Source organism: Ciconia boyciana, chromosome 8 (genome assembly GCF_034638445.1).
Source record: "Ciconia boyciana chromosome 8, ASM3463844v1, whole genome shotgun sequence".
NCBI lineage: Eukaryota > Metazoa > Chordata > Aves > Ciconiiformes > Ciconiidae > Ciconia > Ciconia boyciana.
In genome coordinates, this window is record NC_132941.1 from 23,749,192 (window position 1) to 23,776,905 (window position 27,714).

The 27,714-nt window shown below is 40.6% G+C and overlaps 1 protein-coding gene across 13 annotated transcripts in view; it reads left to right on the forward strand.

Annotated features, from left to right (window-relative positions):
- Nucleotides 1-27,714, forward strand: part of MYO9A (myosin IXA) — a 186,491-nt gene that overhangs the window by 105,033 nt on the left and 53,744 nt on the right. For all 13 annotated transcript variants that reach the window (XM_072870641.1, XM_072870640.1, XM_072870639.1 and 10 more), the window contains 2 exons: nucleotides 5,789-5,905; nucleotides 15,216-15,350. In XM_072870641.1, coding sequence (XP_072726742.1) covers nucleotides 5,789-5,905; nucleotides 15,216-15,350 — 252 coding nt within the window. The remainder of the gene's footprint in view (nucleotides 1-5,788; nucleotides 5,906-15,215; nucleotides 15,351-27,714) is intronic.

The window sequence follows — 27,714 nt, forward strand, 5'->3', positions numbered from 1 at the left end:
TGTTTCCACCCATTCTCTATTCTCCAGGATTTATTCCCCTTAGTCTGAAAAACTTATAAAAATTTGAGTTTTTGTTGTTAGAATTGACCTATTGCTCACTCTTGCTCATATATTAGGTTAGTCAACAATATAAACACTGAATCCAATAAGGATCACAGGCTGCACGGTGGGGAACTTCTTATCCCAGCAGATCATGCAAAAATATCTGTAAAAGGTTAACTGGGTGTCTGCCAGAAGGGCAGGTCACCACCATGGCCTTCAGGGTCTGCAGCAACACTGGAGGGAGAGAAGCTGGAGTCAGCAGAATGAAGACCAAGGGCTCTGTCCAGTGGTACATGGGCATCTCTTCACCTTGCAAAGCCACCTGTTGGTTTTTCAAGGAGCTGGTGTCCAAAAGCAGGGTAGAGCTTGGTATCTCTTCTCTACTGGGCTGTGTCAAGAAGATGAAATCAAGAGCTGTGTTTGGTAAGAGTACCTTAAATTAAGCCTTCACTGAGCACCAAACCCATCCAGCTGTATAAATAAAAATTGGACTGAGCTCAGTTGTGACGGACCACCTCTGGCAGCCTGTGCTCAATTCAAGATGTTTTTTTGAGGTTCCCCATTAGATTACATGCTGGTAGATACATGTATCTCAAATGCTGACGTTGCCCTTACAACAGCCTGTGCCTTACTTAATACCATATTGGGGTCAAAGAGCTGGAGATTTCTCCTGGTTTTGGCTCCAGGACCAAGTCTAGAGTCTAGGAGATTTGTGACATTACAATGCCAACGTGAACTTTGCACAAATACAAGACTGAGTTTTACTATTTCTGGCAGCCCTGCATCTCCAGCAAGGTCCAGGGAGACATGCAGGGGAAAGACCTGAGGTTTGAAAAGAAATTGGAAGTAAGAAGAGTTTTTTTTCTAATGAGTTTTTCAGAGTCGGTACATCCAGTGCCCAAGCTTTACAGCAAAGGGGCCCATCTGCTTGTGAAGCACTACATTTGTGGCAGTCCATTTTTTTCAGTATTTAACGCCATAAAATTTAACTGGCAGCTTGTAGCATGAAAGTGCTCCCTTAGATTTTTTTTATTTTTTTTTTTTAAAACAAGTTGTGGCAGGGTGAGTAAAAAGTTGCTGATCTAACCAGGGTTTTAGGAAGTGAAAATGATGCTTTAATCTTGGTTATCTGTGTATAAGCTGTTGTGGTTTCTGAATATGCAGCATGGTGAAAGAAACCGTAATTCTGGCATTCATTAAAAATACAATTTTTTTTTTTTTTTCTGAGAGCTATACTTGGCTCTGGCCATCCAGCCCCCTGCACAGGCTTTAATGGCAACGAACAGAAGCAGTGCAACAGAAAAAAAAAAATCACCCTTTTACATCTTCACATACAGCTTTTTTCTGTTTTTTGCTCCTCGTGAGTCATTGCTTCTCTGGGAGAAGGTAGTATGGGACTGTGTAATGTGAAGGTGGTATTGTTATAGCAAAGAAGCCTGTAAAATTAAAGTTTCGTAGATACTAATTTTTAAAAATATTGGTTTTTTAAAATTTGATTGCAACCAGCAGAACTATTTTTTAGGGGAAGGGAAGAAATTTTTTTTTTTTTTTAAGCAGGCATACAAATTAGTGTTAATGGCCCCCCCCCTTTTTTTTTTTTACTTGATTCCCTGCTTTTTCCATTTATAATTTTGGGGGGGGTTCTAACCCTTTTGCTTTTCCTGGATTATCTGGGTACCAGCAAATATTTTGAATAATGCCAGCAGAAAAAGACCTTTACTCAGAGTTTCAAATCTCACCTGAGTGCAGAATAGCAGGAGTAAGAAATCCTGACCGTGGGGTGGGGAGTGGTGGTGGTGCTGTAGTGACGGCAGCAGATGGAAGATGTGCTCGTATGTGTTTAGAGAGTTTGTAATCTTAAGGATTACAAATCTACTGAACTTGTAAAAATGTATTTTACACAGGTTTTTAATTTGAGCAAGTTTGGTTTTCTTAGATTATATCTTTTGCCATCTCTAAAACACAGGCTGTCGCTGCCGAAACTGTGTCCTTGCTCCAAAACACTTCAAAGAGAGATTTTAATTCTTAAGTCTGTCTTCCCCTTATTCCTTTTGGCAGGAGATATTTCCAAAAGTATATCTGTTTTTAAGGTAGCCTGAATCCGATGCCCATCGTGAAAACTTTCAGGCCAATTAATTTGGCAGCGCAATCTTATGAAGAACCCCAGATATCTTATATCAGGATCTTAGCAAAAGTTGGCCAACCCCAACAAGTGGCATTTCTAGCATATGATAAATAAAACATATATCCTTGCTAGCCTGATAAGCAGGAAACCTATTGATTAAAACCTTGTCTTCAGCTTACTTCCTGAATCTCCAAGTTAAACTGCATTTGATCTATCTTGTTTTCAACTCGGCAATATTTTTGCATGTGTGTAACGTGCTTGCTTTGATCCCCGAGAGATTTGTTTTGGCATTGCAGGAGCTATTTTTATTTTGCTTTGTGAGCAAAATAAAAATGGTTTGATAAGTGCCACGGTGTTCCAGACCTGCCTAAATGTCACGTAAGTCTTGCAGAAGAAACAAGAAGCTGTAAGTGACTACCTGAAGACAAGCCGTATGTAATATGTGCTATATATTTCAGAGAATATTCACATTTAATATATGTAGGATACTAAATACAGCAATTAATGAATACCCCAGTAATACAGGAACAAATGTTTAAGCACTTATTTTAAATGCTCTGCTGCATAGGAGTGAATGTAAGCGCGTAGGACAATCCTCTCTTGAATAACAAGCCTGTAATTACAAGAAGAATATTCTGAATATTGCACACCAGGTCATGATGTGAACAGCAGAGACGGTTGGGCAGACTGAGCATCCTTTACCCTGCCACCCCTTGGCAGCTTTACCCTTTCTCTGTTGAACAGAGAAAATAAGAGCAAGACATATTGAAAGGAACAAACTGCTGTACAGGGGTTTTTTTATTTTTTTTTTATTTCAAGGCTTTTATGGACTAGTGGTATTTTAAACCATCTGTGTGGTAGCACATGGCAATGCAAGATGAATGACTGAAATGAAAAATAAAAGTGGAAAATTTGTTTTCAAAGTGGACTATTCCAGCAATCTGGGGGGGAAATGTGAAATCATACTCTTGAAATTGCAGCAGCTCCTTAATTTGAAAATAAATAATATTCCCTGATGGTCCTCAGATTAGGTAGTTTGATATCTGTTTAGGATGGTGAGGGGCTTTATCTATAAGGTAACATCATCCAGGATCTATTCTAAAGAATAAATACTTTACTGAAATGGAAAAAACAAAACAAAATCTTGAGTCATATAAAATAGATTAATGTCTATGCTGCTATTTTATAAATGGATATTGCATGAAGGCAAAGTGCTGTCTTCAACTCTTCAAACCAATTTAAAATATCTAATTTTAGAAAGCTGCTGCTGATTTCAGTACCACGGACTTTGGGTACCACAGATGTTGGGTACCATGGACTTCATTCCCTGCGCTGGTGGACATCGTTCCCCACAAGCAGGTCCATTATAGCATGGGGTGGTGAGCTTGGAGAGCCCATTTTGGTGGGACCCCATAGCACCCAACAGCACTGGAGCAACTTGGGTGTCCAAAACCAGATTTCTTTGCTCTGTGTGTGGTAGAAATCCTGCTAGGAGGAGACTGCATGTACCATGAGGCAAAGCAAGCATCCTAGTTTCGGCCCCACTGCATTTCATTGTCTGGGGGAGCATGTGAGGCAAAATGCTGTTTACACCGCCACAAATCTGCTATGATGGCATATCTGTCGAGGAATTATCTGGATTTGTTGGTACAAGGGAGAGAAGACATTGGCTTATAAAGAGCCAACAAATTTGCAAATGAGAACCATGTGTACATGTGCTCCACCCCCCTATATTCTCTATGCGTTGCTTTGTCAGGAATTTCCTACCAGGTCTTACGATACAGCCATTGCTTCTGGAAATAACTATTGAAGAATTTGAGATCTGGGCCGTTGATCAAGTTTTTGGGTCCCAAGTGTAGCAAGGAGAGCAGCTCTTCATGGGCTTCCCAGCTTGCCATGTAGCCGAGCCCATCTTGGGAAAAAGAGAGCGATGGCTTATAGCCCATCCTGCACATCCCTGGAGGAAACTGGGCAATGCTGGGGTGGTACAGGCTTAACAATATCCTCATCTATTTTAGAAAAAAAGAGGAAAATTCAACGGTGAAGTCCTGCACATCCCCTATAGTCTTTAATAAAAGGGGGAAAGAAAAGTATTGCAATATAAACCCATATATGACTGTATAGAGGAAATGATGCCATTCTTTGTTGGCTTTAAATAGAAATGGTTTTCGTTTTTAATTGCGCATCTTTGTGTTGGAGCAGTTAATTAGGCTGGTTTACGCTAGGACAAAGCATTACGGCAGCGAGAAACATTTCCTGGGAGCAATGGTTAGCAGCGTACAGAGGCTTATATACACTGTGAGCTTGTAAGCATCCTCAGTCATGGACCATGTTACTGCCTTCTCCTGTTCTAACTCGAGAAGAAGAGAAAGTGAGACCGCATACTGGATTAATTGCATGTTCAGAGCAAAATGTTGGCAGAACAGCTTGTGTTCACTCTAAAAGATGCTATCACAAAAACTTCAAGGAAAAAGAGGTGGGAACGAGCTAATAGAAGATAAATGATGCTACATGAGCTTTATTCTTTTGCTTGGGGTCATTGAAATAAGGCCACTCAGATGATGTAGCTTGAAGTGAGAAGTTAGTGAGAAGGTTAGTGAGAAGGATTTCAAGGCAATGGGTGAAAAGCCACTGATTTGTTATAGTTCAAGGTTTTATTGAAATAGTTATGTGTGAACCTTCTGTTTCATTGTTTATTCTTCTACAGTGGCTAAAATGAACTGAAATTTAACAGTCACAGCTGATATAATGAGATTTTAGGTGACCAGTATGTACCAAAGCACTGCAGTACAACTCAAGGTAATAATTTAAACCAAGGAAGAATTGCAAGCAGCAAGAATTAGGATAGCCCTTGAATATGAATTACTGCTTTACGGTTATGTATGTAGGTGCCTGTCCCAATGCACATGTGTTTGGGAAAGTGCAGCCCCGGTACCCTCCTTTGATCTTGGTTTTCATCACTGTCAATCAAGCAAAATCTCTTTGCATTGTGCACCATGATCAGGATGGCACTTCAGATGTGGTATTCCCCTTTCTAGGAGAGCTGTTGAAGGAGCAGAGAATCTGCCTGCCATGATTTGTCGCTCCCACTGGCAGTACCTGGAAAACTTCAAGTTTTCAGTAATGCTTACAGATTTACTGTAGGGGTTTTAGCCTCCTGCTCTGCAACCCTTTTGCTGCTACCAGATGCTGCCTGCCCCATCATATGCTTTCACATCACTTAGTATCATTGCTGTGCAATATCCACCCTCCTCTTTCCTGCTCCCCGAATAAACTCTTCAAGGGTCTTGGTGAAGTTAAGTACATATTTTTAATATATTTTTTTGTTTTTTATACATTTTTATTTCTTTTCCTTTTGCCACCAGTGATGGGATTTATGGTGTGATCTCGTACGTCGTCCACTTGAATGAACCAAAGGAAACCAAGCCAAGGGTCACATCTCATGGCCCTGGGATTGCAACCAACTCCTGATGGTGTCAATACACAGTGTAAACTAAAACAGTAGACAAAAGCTTTGGCAAGGGAGAAATATGAATGTTGGATGTGGGTGCTTGAGAAGTGAAACCTGTTTCAGTGCAGAGAAGGAATAGTTTCCAATCACCTTTTTATTTTCTCTTTCAGGCTGTGACTGTGCGAAACTCCATGGCTAAATCATTGTACAGCGCCCTGTTTGACTGGATAGTGTTCAGAATTAACCACGCACTCCTCAACTCGAAGGACATGGAGGAAAGCACCAAGGTAATGTCTTGCCAGCTCTTTTGGCTATGCTCTTGTGTTTTTACAATAGGTAACTATGGGATAAAACATTACCCAAGCTCCTAACAGCACATTGCTTAACATAAAGTTAACTTTTCCTCAGTTAATGTTTTAGATTGAGTATATCGTTATTTTAAGTGGTGTTTGCTGAGCCGGGAAGGGTGAAGCACCTCGAATAATATAACCTCAAAACGGCTGGGGTATAGGTTTTGTTGTAGTCACAAAAGCCTGTTCCCCCACCTCCTCCAGGAGCCATGCCAAAGACTTTTCCTCCTTGTGTGTAAAACTATAGGACCATATATAATTGAGGGGGGGAAAAAGGGAAAGCTTGCTAACGGGAGGTGTTTTGATGAGGTTGCTCCATAAAAATAATCAGAAAAGTTGAACAAGCTGTGATGTTGGTAGGTACTGAGATAAAACATCTCTAACAAGCGGAAAAGTGAGATTAGAGGCAAAAAAGATCACAACGGGAAAAGCAAAGCTGGCATGGTGCTGAGCTGCTTTCCCAAAGAATTGATGGAAGGGATGACATGAAGTTTCCTGCGATAGTGGGACTAGATGCTGCGACCCAGGACATCCTTTCCAAAACCTCTCGTGTATTCATTCACGCTCATTGAGGTGGGGCGATGCTGACTCCAAAAAGCATGGGTGTACAGATGCGTCCATGCACGCATGCGCTTGCAGCGCACCGGCTACCCTTGGCTTGGAAATTTTGGGCACAGGTCAGCAGCTTGTGTTTTTTTGGGGGGGTTGTACATCCAGGCTGAAGCCACAGCTGCCAAAAGGAGGATTGTTTTGCTAAGTACTAACATTACATTTGAATTACGCTGTAGGACTGAAGTTGCAGAGACTTGCAGTGTAGTCAGTTCTTTATTTAACTCCATAGAAACACTTGCAGAGTGTAATTATAGACTGGAAATAAATACATGTGTATAAAATTTGGTTATATGCTCTTCTGACAAGAAAGGTTGTTAAAGTGGGTAACGTCCAGCATCTCTTCTGACTGCACATGCTTCCTCTTCCTCTGTTTAATATTTTACCAAAACTGTTGTGTTCTTTCCTGATTTTTTTTTTTTTCCAAGTCATCAAAAGTTTTGTCTGGGCTGTCAGGAAAAAAACCCACTGTTTGTGTATTTGGTGAAGCAGGAAAGGTGGATTCATTTTGACAAGGAAATGCATCTCAAATACTAATTAATTTTTTTTAATGATCCAATTATTTTTAAAAAAACTTCTGTAATATTTAAATACAAAATCAGACTAGGATACTATTGCTTGCTTAGTCAGCATGTCTGTAATAGCAGGGCACAATAGTAGGTGTTTATAGACCGTTAAACTTTGGTTCCCAACCTCAAATCTCAGAAGGTAAGAGCCAGAACAGCCCAAACTTGTGCTGTTTTCCAGCATCACCACTGCGTATTAACCCTCTGCTACCTTCAACCAAGACTTGTGTGCAGCGTAACCACTTTCCTCTTGCCTGTCTCCCTATATCATCTCATGAATTCCTAATTCCCAGTTTTCTGAGCCTTTTTTTTTGCCTGAAATTGCATGGTGTAGCAATAAGATCCAGGTCAGGCAGCAACCGCCAGGAGCTGGGAGCAGCATTGCCCTGTGCAAGAGCAGATCCACCTATGCTGGCAAGTGCCCAGGACCCAGAGCTGCAGGAACATGCAGGCTCGTACCAGCGGTGAGATCCAGCGAGGCGGTCCTGGGCTGTACGCGGGCCAGGTTTTCTGAAACAGGAAGGTAGTACACAAAATACCAAGAAATATATACTTCTAGAGACAGGAGTATAATTAGGTTTATCTTCAGAGTCCTCTATGAACATTGATTGATTTTCACAAGTCCCCCAGAAATCATGAAAATGGATGAATCCTGCCCATTTTATGGGCAGAGAGGTTAAAGAAGAGAATTTATGTGCGTTGCACAGAGCTGCAGAGAGCAGCTTTGTTAAACATTGACTAGCCAATTTTCTCTTGAGTTGTTCTACAGCGTCACCTCCTCACCCCTTTTTTTAGCCCCCGACTTGGGTCCTTCCAGCACAGAGAGAGGAGAAGTGCCTGCCTGGACCAGGCAGGGCTGGGAATAGCTGCTCCTTTGCCCTCAAGGAATAACGTCGCTGCCAGCAAGCGGCTGAGGGCATCCCGCTGCTGAGACACCAACCAGCGATTACCACCCTTCTCTGCACTGGTGGAACTGAGCTGATGCCTATTAATTTGTTTTTTCCTACCACTTCACAATCCTCTTGAAATCCTTTTCAGCTCGTGCTTGGAGAAATCCCAGATGAGGATATAGGTTCTTCTTAACCTCCCATATGTGGTCTTGAGGTTGGGCAACACCAACGAGTAACTGGAAGGTGGACTGGGAGCAGGGGCATCTCCAGACCCTGCAAATAGGTCCTTGCTGGAAGGCAAGATCTCAGCACTTGGATGACATCTACTTGCTGGCATCTACCAGCTCCCTCAAAAAATCTCCTAAACACACTGAGTCTCTGATTTATGAAAGAAAAATACAATTTTGCATCTCACCACGAAAGGTTGCTGACTCAGAGTTTGCAGTGGGTGAGCAATATGCGACTCGCCCTGCAGCAAATGTCCTGGCTTAATCCCAGCCCATGCTTGCCACCAATATTCCTCTGACTTTTAAGATATATTTTGAAATAATCCCACAAGTTGTGAAGGTTCAGAAGGTTGTCAGATGATGGATTTTTGGCAAAGGGCTTTCTTATGTGACAGTCATGTTATGCAGAGGTAAAATAAGACTCAAAACCATCTGACTTCAGAGCGTATCTGGGAGGAGAACTGCATCTGAAGTTGATAAGAAAAATGAATATGAAAGTATATCTCTTAATGAGTGTCAGTTTTTATTTCAGTGGTCATATACAGCTGTCCTATAAAAACACTCGTGGAGAGCTTGTATAGCCTTCACAGAAGTTGGCTTGACCAGAGCTACCATTCGCCTGGTTGTGGTAGCTCAAGGTTTTGACATGAAGGCTGGAGGTTGCAGAAGATGACATATACTTATAGATGCACATATGGCACGCACACGAAATCCAGGTTCGCTCTCTGCTCTGCGTGCTGTGGAAACGCATGCAGCCGTGTCTGCATCCAGCAATGTCCTTTTGCTGGGGCAAAGCAGCATTGCCCCAGCCACCTAGGACAACCACGTTGACCAAAACTCATGCTCAGCCAAACTGGTGGTGGATATAATATTCATCGGTGCAGACCGTATTTGGCGAGGAGGCTGTTTATAGCTAGTTACGTCTATTTAATTGCTGGTGGACTAGGTGGTTGGGTGATAGGTAGGAGGAAGACCTAGATCCTAACAAAGTCCAAACCCCAGGAGAACTTGGGACAATGGGAATTGAGACAATTTTCATATCCCAATATGTGTGTGTGTTTGATGTCAGCAGTAAGGAGAAGATCAAAAGGTGAAGCTGGGTAAAAAAAATAAACACCTGATTGTTGTTCTTCCACTGTTTTTCAAGCAAGTATTTGGAAGATGTAAATCAGACCTTTGATATCCAAATTTCATTAAATGTACAGTGAATTATTTTGGGAAAACACAGTGGGATTTGGCTTATCTTGCTTGCTGACAGGATTCATAGCATATTATTTCTGAACCAAGCTGTAAGTTATTTGATACAGCCTGTTTTATGCTCATAGCAGTGCTGCTGTGTATCAGTTTCACTCCGACTCCGTTTTCCTTGGTCGTCTTTCTATTGCTTTTAGCTTCTTTCATGTTCTCATGATCTCCTACAAACTGTCTGAAATTTGACCTTTATTAATGAGGTCAGAGGCTTTTCTTCCTCATTAGAACTAGATTACTGAACCTCAGAGAGTGTCTTATTTAATTCCCCTTCCATAAATTAGGTTAAGAATTGTTAGAAGTCTATCTCGTTGCTTAAAATGATGATATAGTGTAGATTGTGGTGGACCAAAAGGCATTTCTTCCAAGGTTTTTTTTAAGCTTTTCCTATTTAATTTCTTCCTAAATAACCCTGCTGCTGTTTTCAGATGAGGTGCTGTGTACGCGGTGATGATGATGAATGCAAATTCATGGCCATGAAGAAAATTTATGGTTGAATTCATGAAGAATTCAAGGCCATGAAGAAAATTCATTTCAATTTAATCAACTAGTTAATTCTTGGCTATCTGACCTGAAACAGAGGAAGAATTGCTGAACATGCAACAGGTTTAATGCACACCTGTTCATTATTTTTAGGTCCCGACTTCCAAATTTGTAGCAAATCACTGCCTCTCACTTTATATAATAGATCATCATGTATATTGTGGTGATGTAGATTGGAGTAGTCCTTTTAGATTTAGTGGTGATGGTTTTTTGGGTTGGGTTGGTTGTTTGGTTTTTGTTTGGTTTTTTTTTTTTACAGTATTGGCTTTGGAATATTGTTTAAAAAAATTTCAAAAAAAATTTTAAACAGATAAAAATAAAAAAATAATAATAAAAAATATTTTTCCCCAGAATTTAAGGCAAACCTATTTGTGATTGCCAAAATATACCTCCGTGGTGGAATGACATCACCAACGTGCATTTGGGGTGACATAAATCAGCTCCAACGATCGCTATTTATTGGTGGTTTGGGAATTGGAGAGCACGTAGCTTCAAGACCATCATTTGCCAAAAGCCCTTAAAACTCATGCTCAGTGTTTAAATGTCATGGCTGTGGCCTCTTTAGAAAAGCATGAGGTCACTTTTTATCATGTCAAGCAGAAAGTGCTTACTAACCCAGGGTTCACCCAAATTTTAAAAATCCTTGTAGACATACACTTCTAATGACAGGAATTTTGTTACAGATTTGATATACAAAGTAATACAGTCATCTGCTGCAGACTTGTCCATGCTGCGTACTCATTAATTTTAAATGTTAGTTTTGATAAAGGAACAGCATTAACACATAACCTAGGCTTGGCTAATTGAGGTCTAAATTATATTACATCTTTGCATGATTTCTTTACAGCACTCATTCAACGTGTGAATTTGAAACTGAAGGATTAGAAGATTTGTAAATATAAAATTCCTTCAGTTATTTTCTTTACGTATTGGACTACAAACTTAATCCTAAAACCAGCCAGATTATGTGTTTTTGTCAGGCAGTTTAACAAAATAATTTCATTTATGCATACATCAATGGAAATAATTTTTTTTTACCTTGCTATGAGAAATGACTCTGTACTGGTAGATTTGTGCTGCTTTATAATGGAAAAACTGATATAACCCTTTTGCATAGGTACCATGAGATTTTTTTTGCCAAAAAGCAGAAAAATAGCCATAAATTCCCAATTTCTCATTTTTAAAAGTTATACCAACTTACATGCGTTGACCTCTTTCTTTCGGGAACTCTGCAATGCTGCCTCCTGCAACAGAGGGCAAACAACCTGATTCACTGCAGAGCTCTGCCTTAATTTCTCTGGTGTGAAACTCTGCAAAAACTCCCACATCTTAAAATTTGTATTCTGGAGTTGTTCAGGAGCTATCCACATAGTCAGTGATATGAGAAAAATACTGGTTTTCCCCATGTAACAGCCATGGCAGAATTAACCATCCTCATCTTGTATGCATGGTTTGATACCTGCAGTGATTTTGTTAAATGCAGATTATTTTTTTTTTTAGTTCTGTGCATTTTACCTCTCTGATCTTGTTTAATTTTGGGTGTCAGCAAAAACTTATAAAAAGACAACTTCAAAATAGAATCTTTTAATAGGATTCTTTTATAACTGAAATAACCATTTTTTTTCTATACATAACTGTTCTATTTTGCTTTATAAATGTATTTACACACATTAATCTATTTTAGTAGCAGTTTCGACACAGTAAATTAACCAGCATTAAAAAAAAGGGGGAGGTTTTTTTGTGCTCAGCTATTTCATATTAAATTATGTTTGTGAGAGCTTGAAAACCCTGTTAGTTTTTAAAGTGTTCACTTGTGGCAGGGGCTTAACCACAGAGCATCAGCATTGTGCTTGTGAAAGCCAGTGTTGGTAATTCCATAAGGATTCTGGAAGTGTGAGCGTTTTATCTTCTAAGTCTTGTTTTTATGAAGTGCAATAGAGATTTTTATCTAGAGTAATTCTGGGGAGCTCCTGTGTATTGTAGGGAGAAGCTTGCACAGCAGTGGGGTGGTTGGGGTCGGGATTTGCTTACACAAGGACAATGCGAATGGAGCATCGCTGTTGTGGATGAGAAAAAGTCACTTTGTCGTGTTTCCATCGTCACTTTTTCCATGTATAATATAGATAAAATATGAGCTGCTAATTACACAAAGAGTTTAAGAAGAATTCTTACTGAAATCTATTTAAATAAAAAGATGAAGCAGAAGATTTCTGCTTGTTAGGCTGTTGTTTAATGAATATATCTGTGAACAAAAGGGTTGCCATGTTCGTTGGGACAAGCAGGAGAAGGATGCTTGAGCCGTGGGAAGCAGTGAGTGAGAGCAAATCCCTCTACCAGGCTCAGTCCTTGGTCCAGTGGCTTCCCAGTTTCCATGTTCTGGTGAAATGGCTGTTTCTCATGGGTGTTTTGCCAAGTGATGCAGACTTCTGGGAAACTAGCCAAGGGCCTTCAGTAGTCATCCTTGTCATGGCATGGGTGGGGGTGAGGAGGTAGAGTCTGGCCTTGGAATAGGGAGAAAAGCCTGAACAAAGGATAAAGTAGCCAAAGACCTCTTGGAAAAATGAGTTAGAGTCTTATTGTTGTGCTTACGTGCTTTTTTTAATTGTGTTTTCACTTGTTCTGGTAGCTGAAGTCCATATCGTACAAAGCTTCAACTCACAAGCCGGGTGGCTGCTCTGCCCACGGCAGCTCTGTCTGTTCCAGCCGTAGGTGGTTCCCTGGTCAGGAGTCGAGCACAGAAAGAATATTTTCCTCCCACGTTATGTGGTCTGTTGAAAATGGACAAACTGCAACGTAGAGAGACTTGCGGATAGTCTGGTTTATATTTCTGGCAGTGGAGTTAGGCTAGTCTTAGGAAGGTAGTCTTAGGAAATCCAGAGTGCAGATAAGACCAATAAAATTAAAACCAGGATGCCTAGCAGCTCTCAGGTTCTTCTGAGGTAGAGATGTTTCTCCTCCCTGCTTGAGATTTGGTTCATTTGACCAGTGCTAATGCTTTTACCTCGCTTAATGTTTTTATTTAATTAATTGTAACGTATGAACAGAACCCGTGTACAAGTGAGATGGCTTTGGTTAAACATGGAAGCTTACCCCAGAGTGCAGTTCACTAACAAACTGCTGGTGGAACTCTCTGTGCACATGTCCTTCAAACACTTCACTCCTTTTCTGATGACAACAGGCTTGCTAGATGGACATGATCTGAGTTTTATTTGTAACTGATTATTAATTACTTGTTTAACAGAACAGTCATACATGGGTTTTGAAGTTGCAGCAGAACTTATACCTGCTTAAGCTTGTTTTTCACCCTGACTCCCTGTGTCAGGGAGGTTTATCTGCTGTCACATCCTCACCTCTCTCTTCCCCCATTTTACCAAATTCATCCAACAAGCAGGGGACTCAAGGTACTGGGTTCTCAAGTTTTATGAAATCTAGTACATACATGAAGGAGAAAGATCCACATTTCTACTCCTGTTAAGGGAAGGAGGAATAGTCTGAGCCCGGGGTTGATGGGTTGCACTTCCTTGTGGGCCAACATACATATGGCCAGGATCCACTGCTGCCCCTTGCCTGGCTGGTACGGGAAGAGTGAGGTCGATTCAGGAAGAGAGGAGGCAGCCAGGAGATTGCAAAGCAAGCTGTGAATTCACAGTGGTGTTGGCCTCATTTTGCCAACATAAAAAACCTTGGTGCACCCATGTCTTAATGACCATCTCAAGAGGTCATTGTAGGTTAGAGGAGAGAGGAGAGACCAAACAGGGTTAGGGCTCTTCAATTTGGAGAAAAGGCTGGGGTGGGATACAGTTGAGGTTTAAAAAAATCATCAAAGTGGTTGGAAAAAAGGCATTTTAGAACTGTAATTCACCAAATCCTGCAACTTATGTTATGGAGTATGGATTTAGTAAAAGAAAACAATTCTCTGTTTTGAAAGTCTAGAAGGTGGCCTGAGAGGCTGTGAGGGATTGTAGTGTCAATGGGTTAAAAAAAAAAAATAATTGGATGGGTACCTCTTCACACATCTCTTGTCCATGAACTAAAGGGAGCACAGAGGTACTTCTTGCCCTCCCTCATCCCAAAACTGTGTGACGAACCACAGAAGAGCCATGCTGATATACCCAGGATGGGATGTCCTGCTGCCATGGTCGAAGATGCTGGGCTGGGAGGAGCGTTGGGCTGGTCCTGCAGACCATTTCTTGTGTCCTGGTGTCAGGGGCTGGGATGGCTGTGCTGGAGCACAGGGCCCTGGGACAGCATCCATGGGAAATGAGGCTTGGTTCCCTTCCCTGCCCAGAGAACTTCATTCAAAGCAAGAAGTAGCGGAGTCTTCAAAGGGCGCAGAAGGCAGGGAAAGCAGACTCTCGGGTCATTAGGTTAGAAAAGGAGCTTTTGTTTTGTTTGCTCAACAGTTCTGTTGCCTATGTTTTTAAGTATGAAGGAACCTGACTCAGGGAATGGATTTGAGCCCTCCTTTTCAGCAGCATTACTATTTTTACGTTATCTTACCGAAGGGGATGTAAAGTGAGAGAGACTCAACGATTCAAAAAATCAGTCTGTCTGGGTTACACTTCTCAGTAGGAGACATTGATCTGATATGCAAGGTGGATATTTTCTACTCGATACGATTTTACTTCTGACCAGACTTATTTTCCTTCGTTGCAATGGATTATTTCCATGCAAACTCCTGCTGTGCAGGTGTTCTTTGGAAGGCTTGCAGCTGGAGCATGTGTGCTTAGATATTCTGTATTCACCTTGTAAGCATGTTTCTGTGGACGGTCTTCACATTGTAAAGCCTTTTTTCCCAACTCTATCCCCATTTTTCCCCTCAAAAGATGAATACTGTGATGATCCAATAGAATAACTTGGAACTGGGTTCAGATTTCTTCAAAGATGGCAATTTGTCTATAAATTAAAAAAACAGCCCCAACTCTAAAAGGACTTTTGTTTTAGAAAAAGGCCATCTGTCCAGATATCTAAAGTTACATGTTTTCTCTCTGATGTAGGTGAAGTCTTCCAGATGGCATAATATCAACAATTACAGTAAAAATTAAAAGTCCTGCTATTAAGTATATTTAATTCTGTTTGTATGCTTTTGATTATGTACTGTGTACAAATAATCCATTTACTTTATGTGATTTTATTCTAATCCACATTCTTACTTTTCTTGCAGACTTTATCCATTGGAGTACTTGATATTTTTGGGTTTGAAGACTATGAAAATAACAGTTTTGAACAATTCTGCATTAACTTTGCCAACGAGCGCTTGCAGCACTACTTTAACCAACACATCTTTAAACTTGAACAGGTAGGTCTGGAAATACTTACTCTGTGATGCCAATGAGTGTTGACATGAGTTTGTGGCACCAATAAAGTTCTTAAATTGTTCCTTTAATTCTTTTATGTTAAGGAGTGTACACTGAATTATTCAAATTTAACTTCTCATTTACCACATGATTTACTGCTACCTGTAGAGTAAAATCCAGCCAGAGATTTGCTGGTTTTAAATAAACATTTTGGGATACAAGTGTCCTCAAATATCATTAAGACCTTAACCGTTGCCCTTTTGTCTCCTTGATATATGCTCAGAGAGCTCATCCATGAGCAATTTCTTTCTTGTCTTTTTCTGGACTTGCTGCTGTGTCATTTAATATTGCATAAAAGTTATTTTTCAGCATCTGTTGACAATGCCACCCCAATCTTCTAGTGTTTTTTTTGTTTCCTTTTGTTTCCAGGTTTTTGTTAATTTGTGGGGATGGAGGGGAAATGTCATTCTCGTACATGTTCTGCAAGGTCAGACTTGAGATCCTTATGACCTCTGATAGCCATGGCAGATTAGGAAAGGTTGAACTTTAAGCTTTGCTTTAGGTTTCTTAAGACAGGGTGTCACTTTCCAGCCTCAAATTAATCTGCTGTAAGAGAGATAACAAAAATACAGGTCATAATTTAGCAGGTAACATCTACGACAAGATGGCATGGTCTATTAATTAGGATGGGAGGAGGCTTCTCCAGATATCATTTGTTATCTAACAACAAGCAGGACAAGAAAACTGCTGAAATACATGTTGTTTCATGGATGCACAATATATAATTGGGCTGTATAATACAGTAAATAGGTTATAGACCTTCACAATGCCTTTTTTTTTTAATGCCAGTCTGCCTGCCCTTCCTTCAGGTAGAATTCTTCAGATGAGGTCAAGGGAAATCCTCCTTATCGTGAGTTTTGGTAGAGCTAGTATTTGATGAGCTGCGCTCTGTGGCCTGAGTCCAGCTGTGATTAAAGAATTAAACCAGCCCTTCCCAGAAACCCTGATAGTTTCATTTTGGGCCTCTACAGTGTTATGAGAGATCTGAAAAGTCAGAAAGAGAAGTCTCCTTGAATATAAAGATGGTCAAAAATAAGCAATATAGCCCTGAGTGGATCATTTGGGGGATGTTTGCTCTAGAGTTTGATGCTTCTCTGTTAACTCTCTTTTTTTTTTTTTTTTTTTTTTTGGTCAAGAAGGTGGAGAAGAGCTGCTCAAACCCATTTTATTTCAGTTTTTTAACTGGTCTTTGTATGCTGATGCACCCTACTCAGTAGATACTCTAAAAAGTTAATTGGAAAACCTGTCTGTATTTCTAGGAACAAGTCTATTTTACCATTATCCACCGTAAAAAGTCAAACTAAAAGACTATTGCAAAGCCAATATAGCTATTTTTTTCTATAAAGGTAACTGATACACTTTATAGAAAAGACTTTGGGAGGGAGGACCCTTCCTGACAGCTGGAGAGAGATGATACCTCAGTGAGGTGGGATTTCAGGGCACTTGGATTTCGGCAGTCTCTGACAGCTTTGCGGTAGCGAGCCGAGATGCCACCATCCGTAAGGGAATTCCCATGCTTGGACTCAGATTTCTTAGCAGGTCAGTGCTCCTCCCCGAGCCCACGGTATATGCAGAGCTCCTGATTGCAGCAATCTGTAATTCTCCTTGGAATGGCTTATAACCGGTGACCTAATTAGCTTTCTCCTATAAATCTGTCAAGCACATGAAGTCATTAAAGTCAGTATTTGCTGTATGGATGAGAGGAGCACTTGCGGAGGCATACGATTGCAAAGGGCTCGTTCCAATTCTTAACGCCAGAGCACATCATCCATCTAGGGCTGGAGCACTGCAAGCTCTGCTGGTAGAAAATACAGTCATCTCTACATAGTTTGCCTTCTATGCATATAAATAAGCTGTACAGCTGCAGGAGTGCTATTTCTTGGGTGAATTATTTGTATGGTTTAATAATTTACTTTTCCTCTTCTTGGAGTTACGTGCTGCATGTGAAGGAGTGGATTTGATGGAAAGAAAACTGATGATACATACTCAGATCTTGGTCTTCAGAATAGCCTTCCTTCCTAGCTGGCCCAAAGATTAACCTGCTTTTTTAATGATAGTTGCCAGTCTACAGATGAAGACTAGGTAGTTAATATTGTGTTTCAAGACAGCAAAATAGTTATATTACTTTGAATTGTTAATTTATCTGAGATATTTGCGGCTTTACAAGGGTTTGTTTGATGTCTTGATGGCTGAAAAACAAGTGGGGTTATTGTTGATGGGTACCTGAAGTGGACGGGTCCTCCTCTGCATCCAGAGATCTTGTATCTCCAAAGCTTGCAGGAGGCTGAAGACAGATTGCTGAGATATTTGGACACTTCTGCTGAAAGAAATTACAAATTTAAGTATTTGCTAAGGATTCTTAAAATTGTAATAGAATTTGTGTGCAAGAACAGTATTTAGCCATGATGTAATTGTAGCTGTGGAATACTGCTGATGTTATGGAAACCACAATACCTACCACAAAGTCATCTAACAGAAGCGTGGGATTATTTTAACCTTTATTTTCTTTTTTTCATGGTGAAATCTAATACAATGCACATTGCGAATCTTTTTTTAAACCTTCTGTCTGAAGGCAATGCTATTTCCAGCGGTTTGCAAACAACCAGCTGAGGCATCCTCAGGCAGTCTGGCTTCAGCCTGATACCTCCTATAAATACAGCTGCTGTTGTGCTGTGTACCGAGAGTCTGCAAAGATCTCTGCAATAGCAACCTCCTCTCTTTGAGCCAACCATGACAATAAGGATAACGCATCTCTGCCCACTGTTTATAGTAAAATAGGAGGAGAAGGCAAAAAATGGTAAATGTTAGAGTTCTGCCTTGGATAAAGACAGTTATTGATGTTTCTCTACCACTTTTTTTTTAAATCAACTGTTCTGGATTGCTAAGGAAAATTTAGTGATGATTTGTGATGCATGGGGATATGCTTTAGCAGATGATGGAAGAGTACAAGAAACACAAACCCTAACCGGGTGGAAAAGCCTAGGCTCATAAATCCCAGTCTGTCTCTATAGGCAAACTCTTGGATTTGGACTGATAACAATCTATTTATTAATCTAGAAAGATTGCTATTGCAGGAATTGTAAATTAAATACAGCCTACCTCGTCACGTAGCAAGAGTGATTTTTCTTCTCCCCATGTACCTCACAGGTGTATGGGGTGGAGGCTGGATGAGGGGCTGTAGCAAGCAACTGATGCAGTGCTTACTCTGGGTGGCAGGAGGATGGGGTGTCTTTCACCAAGCTCCATGCAAAGTGCAGGCATGCTTAGCTCTTCCATGCAGCATGGTCTCATCCCTCCCTTGGGCTGGTAGCTTCAGGCAAGACATCCCTGTAGCTCTCGGACTCATTAGGTGCTATCAGAGCATTACACCTTGTCGTCGGTTCTCTGTTCCCCGGCTCTGTTCTATCCCATGTCCTCCTCTGCAGAGCAGTTAAGCCCAGAGCTGCTGTGAGATTCAGATAACACCTAGGTGCTTCTGGGAGAGGAAAATAGCATTGCTGCATTGCAGCCTGGCTTTTTTTTTTTTCTTTTTCTCCCCAGTTTAGGGCATGGCATGAAATAATTGCTGTGTATGAAGATGTAGTTTGGAGGTCACCACGAACGTAACACCCATGCTATGAGTTTCCTCCAAGTTTCCAGATCTTTGGTGGTTTGAGGTCCAGGAATACAAGTTTTTATTTCTTTGTGTGTCCCATTCTCCAAACTTTGTCATCTTTGACTTCACAGATCTTCCCTATCCCTGCTCAGACTCATCTGACACTCGGCTTTTTGGTTTCGGTTACCTCCACCCCACCCACATTTCTCTGTTTCAGCTGATGTTTTGCAAAGGTTGAGAAGTTGTCCCGTAGCTTCTATCCCACAGGCATTGCTGTTTAAGTTTTCTACCCCATTTTCTACCTTTTGTTTACCTGCCAAACCTCAATTTCGAGGACATCCTTTTATTGTTTAAACAAACTGATGAATAACCAAGGTTAAACAAACTGATGAATAACCAAACTTGATGAATAACCAAAAAAAATATTATTTGGATTGCCATCAACTGGCATGAGCTCAGGTGTTGAGCAAAATCTATTTTCTGGCATGGTCCCGTCCCTGGTGAGCTTGATGTCCCAGCCAGCAAACCTCAGCCTGCTCAGATAGAAAAACTTAATTTTGTAAAAATAATGTGTCCTATGAAATGTTTGCTCAGCCATCTAAAGCTCCATAAATATTTAGAGAAGTCTATAGGTTTTACTGGTCCTGTGTAATAGGTGGAGAAATCTAACAGTCAGGACTAAATCATGAACATTATAACAATTTGTTCATCGCAGTGGGAGTGACTTAATTAAAAAAGATTTGTCACATCGATTTGTCACAGGATGCGGTGATAGGTGGTTTATTTAGTCTGTGAAATGGCTGCGATGCCTGCAATATTTTAAAGCATCTTGGATATGCAGGGTTTCTCAGGCCATGCTGCTCTGTCTCCCAGCAGCCTTCCATGTCATTTAGAGAAAATAAAATATGAAAATTTAAAATAAATGAATCTAAAATAAATTTAAAATAAGTTATGAAAAAGGATCTTTCTCCTACTGCTTGGAGCACTTTTTCCCTTCCTTCCAGTAAGGAGTTTTTTTGTATCTCATCACTCTGGTTAGGCATGAACGCCTCTATTGCCTCTGAAGACAAAAGCCAACCATCAGAAGTCAATCAGTGAGGACTGGGAGGCTTGGTTCAAAGTTCTGTTTTCGTTGGAGGTGGGGGAGCGGATGCCCTCCAAAAAATGCTGCTGTCAGCTGTGTGCCGTATGACATGTGGAGAAATAACAAGCTGCTCAAGTTATTGATTTATTATTTGGCAATACATCATCGTATGTAACTCACATTTGGGGAGAAAAAAAAGGATGCTTAGAGTACATAACTCATATTAAAAAAAAAAAAGGCTGCTTAGAGTTGTTTAAACATTATTTTTAGGATAAGAAGATTTCAAACTACAGGATTGAAATAAAACACAACTCTGGTCATCATCGGTCCCCCAAAGCATTGGCTTGGGTCCTTTCCCTCCTGGGGTGTGCTGCATGGCTGGGACTGGATCGGGGGGGGGCCTTTGTTTGCCACCTCCTTGTTCCTGGGTTTCTACAGATGATGAACATTCATAATATATAATAGAACATATCATAATATATATATATACTGTAATATGATAGAACAGTTTGACTTGGAAGGGACCTTAAAGATCATCTAGTTCCAACCCCCCTGCCATATATAATATGTAATATATGAACCCCCAGAAGTAGTATTCTTAAATTTGTGTAGTGGCATCCTAGGTAGGCAAATAAGAAAACATGCTTAAAATGTTGTTAGAAAATACTCTAGAAAGATTTCCTGGGGTGATGTACTGGCGTAAAAGACTTGGCGGTTTTCTGCATCTTTTCTGTGTTAGAATTAGGTATCCAAAAGAAACAGGTTTGGGTTACTGGTTTGTTTTTTTTTAACTTGATTCCTTGACCTTTAATTTAAGCCCAGTGCAGAGAAATTGTATCTGTGAAGCCCAGCTTTTGTGAAAATATCATAATTGTGGTTGACAGCATAAAACTCTTGAGATAAATGCACTGAGAGCTCCTATTTGCAAGTTGGGTAATGTGTAATTTTAAGGTTCAAGCTCATATTTTGCTTAGGAGAAAGAGAGAGAAAAGCAGAATTGATCTGGGAGATGGACAACAGAAGGTCCAAGCTTTTTTTTTTTTAATTATTTAAGACAAACACAATTGTGCTAGAGAATAATTATTTGGGCAAAAAGCTGGTGAGATGAACAGGCAGGTTCAATATGTGGTTGTCACCACTTCATACTGCGCATGGCTTTTGGCCAGCGTGTTTGCTACAGTCCTTTCCTTAATGAAGTACGGGGTTGGAGGTTGTTTGTGCTGCAGATTATCTGAAGAGGGTCTGGAGTTCCTGTGTGTGTTGGAAACGTGGCTGTCAGGAAGGAGGAGTGGAAGTGTGGTGGTCACAGTCCCTTCTGCTTGTCACCTACATGGGACAATCTTGCAATAATGACTTAGGAACATGGGCTGCTTTAGAATGTGGGCTGCTTTAGAAATCTTGTAGTGAGCAAAAGCAAAGGTTATATTGATAAAGAGATTATCTCAGTGCTGTCCCCATGTCTTGGCCTTCACTGATGTTTTTTGTGAGCTCGGCAGGCTAAGGGGAACATCACCAGGCATCCCGTACAGCATCCCGTGACATCCGAGCGCATCCCGAGGCTCTGTTTGCAGCAGTGCTGTGTCCTCCCCAAACTGCCTCAGTTCCCCCACTCAAATCCCCTCTTCCATCCCTCATCCCACACTCCTTGCTGGAGCTCTCCAACTTGCAGGTGCCTTGCTCCAGGTGCTGTTATACCTGTCCCAAGTCACCATCATCTCTTGAGCCCTTTTTTCCTCTTCTCTGAGCTGGTTCCTTGACTTTTTCCAGTTAGATTTTGTTTTCTGATGATCGTGGCACATACTGGAATATATTGACTATATATATATATATATGTGGGTTTGGACTGTGCCAGGGGACAGTCCTGTCCCCCTAACCCAGCTGGAGCCCTGCACCTCGAGGTTGGGTTTGTCCTGGGAACGCTGAGCCTGACTTTCCTCTGGGACCTGCTCCTGAGAAGCAATATGTATATGTATTTATTTTCAACTTATATACATGTACTAATATTATGTATGTTATGAAGCCCCCACAAAAATAGAAATTAAAAAAGGATGAGATGAAGATGAAATAACCACCAATTTTTATTTATTAATGGTACAAAAAGTATATTCTTCCCGCACCCCAGTGCACACCCTGCTTTGGAGACCACTAGGTGTGCTCTAGGGTGATCTAGGATGCTTCTACACTGGTCTCTTAGGGCCAAGCCCTGGGTCATAGTCCAGAACTACAGTAACAGGGAAATTCTTGCACATTCCCTATACCTTTGAGATAAATTAGGCAATGATGCAATGAAAACTTTAGTTATTTCAGCAAAAAAGCACTGGCAATACTTGTGAGCAACAGCTTTTCTTTAAAAATAAAGACCGTGATGCATGTTAGTGGATTTTCATAGGACAGCGTTGTGCAATGTAAGCTCCCTTCTTAAGCAAGAAGATGAGCAAGAAACCTCTAAAAGCCTCTAAAATACTTCAGCCCATCCGAAAAAATGTCATAGTGAGGCAGAACTGGATGGTCCATCCTGACCATGGCTCTTCCACTTGTTACGTGTGAAATTCCTGCCTGGACAGTGGGTTTGGCATGGTAACAAGATTTTATAGGGATAGCGTAAGACAACTATATATATGTGTATATATATGTAATAGGGAGTACTGTGAGCCCACTGTAAGCGTGAATGAATGAGAGGGGAATCAGGAGCAAGTGTATTTATTGACACAAGTTTGGAGTGGGGACTGGAAGAGGAAGAAGACGTTTAGCCTGGAGGACCAGTCTGGTGCTGACCATGACCAGTCTGGTGTTGACCATGACCACTGTGGAGGTCCCCTTCACGTTTCCTAAGCCTGATACATCTTGCAAGGACTGCATTGATATATATATATATATATATATTTATTTTCCTCTTTAATTTAGATAGCAAGTAATTAACCTGCCAGCAGATCATGCAGCATCTTTAGGCTCACGTTTCTCCTGGCTGTTGTTAAGAGTAGGTTGGGAAGAAGGATGCTCCCACGAAGGGAGCAAATGGGACTGCAGCAAGCTGTGTTTTGCCAGCTGAATCATGCAACCAATTTTCCCTGTTTTGAGAGCAAAATATAATTTATGACTCAAACCTGCTGTTGCCACTGAAGCGTAGGGAGCTGATTTGAGCTCATAGATGAATGCTGCAGAGCTGGTGTAGCACATACGGCCGTGTGCATGAAACCCAAGGCTGAACCTTCTACTTTAAATCACTTTCTCTAATAATGGACAGTCCAAATTATAATAAGTTAAAATCTCGGGCTGCATACGTAAAGCAGATGCGAGGTTGTCAGCAGGCAAAGGATCAGCCTCAAAATAAAGACAAATTCACTTGCCATTTGCTGAGGGGCCATTGAAATGGTCACCCTGTAGGAGAAGACCATCTCAAGGAGCACCTTTGCTTCAAAGCCGACTGCCAACGTGCCATAAGTGGTTTGCAACTTAAAACAGGTGGCAGGAGAAATGCAGGGGAAAGCTGTTTATCAAAACCCCTGCATTGCCAGACGTTATCATTAAAATAGAGTGGCTTATAAACCTGTTTATAGATTGTACGTGTATAGGGCATGCGGATACGTATTTATATATACTGCATCTGTGGGTGCGTTATTAAAAAATATATATTATATCTATGTATTTACATATATTTTATATATATATGGCTATGTGTATAAATTCAATTTCTACTTAAATTGAGAACAAACATAAAAATCCCTGTTCATAAGTGAAAGCCTCAGCATCGTCAGCCTCGGCATCCTCTTCTGGAGGGATGTTGGGAACTCGAGGCATCTGCGTCATCTGCAGCACATAAGCACCGGCACCAAACCAGACATTGGTCTTGTTCATTCAGGAGCTCTCTAATAATAAGGTTTTCCCATCTAGAGGATTTGTCATATTGAGCTCATTTTAATTATCAAATTATGCTGGGATGATTCTGCTGGGGCTGGCTCATGATGCCCACCTGCATTTGCTGAGTGAGCAATTAATACTCCACAGGAAGGATTAATTCCTGGATGAATGGATCCTGCATGGATCTTTCCTGGATGGAGAGATTTCCCTGTGCCTTGCTGCCATTTCCAGCCTTAGAAAAGCTTTCCCAAGCTTCCCAAGAATGGATTTTATGATACATACATATATGGATGTATCCAGAAAGGAGACTTTACAAGGTTTAGCTCCTTTAGTTTATTGTATAACAATGACCTATTTTAATGTAATTTTTAAAACATTAAATATTATGTTCTTTCCTGGAAGGTTTTCAATATAGTTTGCAAAATATGGCTTTGTTTCTCATTTTTTAACTGAGTTTTTTGAGACATTATTCATATCTTCTTGTCCATCAGCATCTGCAAGGTTGATGTTACCTCGTGACTCGGTAAGCGATCAAGAGAGAAACAACTTACATGCTTGGGTTTAGTGGCTCTAAGCTTATATTTGCAAAGGTTTATATTTTTGTGGGTGTCAAATTGACTTGTAATATTTTTTTAAGAACATTTTGAGATTATTTTAAGCTGGCAAGTGAGCTAGGAATGGAGAGAGACGTGGAAGGGGGTTTAATTCCTAGTTTCTCACTTTGCAAATGCCGCCTGAAGCTGAAGCAGACTCTGTTAGAGCCAAGAAGAGAGGAATTTCACACCCTTCTGTGTAGTCGTGATTTTTCAGGAAAAATATATACATTTAGACATCCAAAGGTATCTGTCTATTGATCGCATCAGAGTGTATGGCTCTGGATTATGTGAGGTTTTACAATAGGAACATGATGGGATGTGGGAACAGTGTTCCCACATAGAGCTATGCTGGAAAATGGGATTTTTTCAGTTGATTTCCCACTTTATTTTGGGAATTTTCATTCTGTAAACATGGTTTTCCTATGCTTTGGTAATGAAAGGCTCAGGCAGATAAACTCCTGGGGCTTATCTAGCTCTGTCTGGGAGGAGGTGCCTGAGCTGAGGGGGTTTTCCTTTGCTCTTGTGATTTACTCAAGCATTTCTGAAGCAGGGATTGCCATGCTTTCAGGAAACAGAAAATGCCATATTTCCCTTGCAAGTGGTTCCATGCAAATAATTAATCGTTTTGTTTTATGTTTCCTTCTTAATATGCTTTAATTTTCTAGTTGGACTTGATAAAAGCTGAAACAGCACTGCATGCTACGTTTTACCCTTCTTTTTACCTTCAGCCTTGCTCCATCCCCAGGAAAGAGGAGAGAGCATCATCCCTGTCTTTGGGTTTTAAATGTTATTTTTTGGGGTTACTTTTCAATTTTCACTGCAACTAATAGCAATATCCCTATGGTGCAAGACACCTGCCTCCTGGGCACTGAAGTGTTGAGATATTTTCATGGCTTGCAGGCTGTGTGGATGGATGCCCAACACCCTCCAGACCTCTTTAGATCATGACACGTTTTTGACCTTTGATATCCTGTGGTAGGGCAACAAATGCCATATATCGTGGAAAACCCCACGCCTTTATATTCAGGCCTGATTTTTCACTGCCTTTTGATTTGAATTTACTAATCCCTCAGTTTTGTGGTTTAAGACAGATGGGAAACTTAATATGTTTTTTATTTTGTATTTTTATCGTGTGTCTCCTGCTTAATTTCTTCTCTGGGTTTCTATGCTCCTCTAAGTTTTTCAAGGTCCAGATCACTCCCTCCAACCACCTCTTAATTTTACCATATGATTTTGAGGAGCAATAGCCCACAGTGAGCACGATACTCTAGATAAGTGTGAGCTTAAAAATGATGTTTAATGCTTTCTCCTTTCATTATGCCTTTTAGCATTTGGTTTTATTTACTGTTGACCATGGCTGGATATGGAGTAATTCATAATAGAGCATGTGTGGATGTGTAGAGATGTTTTCCAGCACCTCCAAGATGCTGTTGGGCTCGTGGGCATTTTCTCCCACTAAGGATATATAAACCTTTAATTCTGCTGCGAATTAGAGTGTGTTTCTGTTTGGCTTAGCATTGAGATCAAGTCCTGATAAAAGAACTGATCCAATGCTCCTGTAAAGACAGTGGGACTTGTTTCTCTACACATGGAACTTATGGATATTTTCTGTTCGTAGCAGTACGGTTTCCATCAAGCCTTGCATCCCAGTTGGGAAGGTTTTTCTGATGCTCAGCACATGTATTTTAATCTTAAATTCATTATTCTGTGTGGCATAAGCAGCCTTTGTACTCTGGGGTCAGTTGTAGGCAGGCAGAGTTTCTCTTTAATAGTGCTTAGCTATCTCTTAACTAGAGTTCCTTTAATTGTCATATATAAAAATGTTGGAAATTTTCCCATGTTCTGTTTGGTACCCCAAATCTTACATGATAATATGTCTCAGGTAATGTTGTGTGATATTCAGTAAAGATTTATGCTCATATTCTGAGTATATGCATTTCAAAGTCTGGACCCACATTTTATGGTCCTTTTTTATGGTCTTTTTTTTATGTTTGAACATCACAAATTGTGTTTCATGTCATAGCATTGAGGTCTATCTGAGCATTTTAAGCGCTAAAAAAAAAAAAATCCCTCGCAAACAAGAAAAACTCAGTCTAATACTGCCTTTTCTTACAAGCCGCCTCCCTGCTTAGCCGCATCTTTCTAAATATTAAATGCAATAATGAAGTACATATATATATAAAAGTATGTATGTATATATTTTTTTCCCCTAAAGAGAGGTGAGATGAAGTCACTAACCCCCTTCTCTCCTGAGCTTCAGCTGAGTCAGAGAGGCCAAATCCACGTTACACAATTTTTCTGACCTGGCTGCTGCAGCGAGCATGCCAATGCAGCTACGACAACACAACCCTGCTCTGATTTGGGTGATGGCATTTGAGAAGTGATTGCACTTGCGCTGGCAGAACGAGTACCTTCGTTGATGTGCTGTGCCAACATTGACGTCCTGCTAACGTCATCGTGGTTGGGACAGCAGAATTGCTTCTAAATGCAGAATTGGGAAGTATTCATCTATTTGTGGTGGCTATACAGGTCCCCTGGAGAGCAATCAGTAGCATCTCACCTAATAATTAAAGGAAAATATGGAGCTGCTGGACTCTTAAAAAAACCTGAATGTCTTCTTTTGGTTCTTTGCTCAATTCCTTTCGCTGAGTTTGGGAGCTTAGTGCTCTCCTCTCCAGCAAACTTGCATCGCTCCACCTTCCAGCAGACCAGGTTTCAGCTATCCAGGGATGGGAGGAGTAAATCTGTACATTTTTGTTGGGAGTAAGGATGCCAAAAAATAGGACTCTCTGGGCTTTACTGTGCTAGAAACTTTTGCAGATAGTGCTAATGTCAACAGTTTGGTTTTTGATATAAAGGTGGTCTTCTAGAAATAGGACATTTGAATTTGCCCCTAAACATAACTTAGTTTTAAGTCAAGGTATAAATTTAAGCTGATTTTTAATTAACCTCCAGTTTGAGGTTTTTTTGTTTGAATGGGCTGTAAGTGTTTCGTATTGTCTTCATCCTGACCGTATTTTTGTTAAAGGAAAACCTCATGTTGTTTGGATCTAATTCCTTAATATTCAAGTGCTCTGCAAGGACCCTGAGTCCATCAAAGGATGGCAGAAGTTTTATTGTCATACTCAGAAGTGAAGGAATATTTTGGAGGTAGCTTTTAAGGATATCTTCTG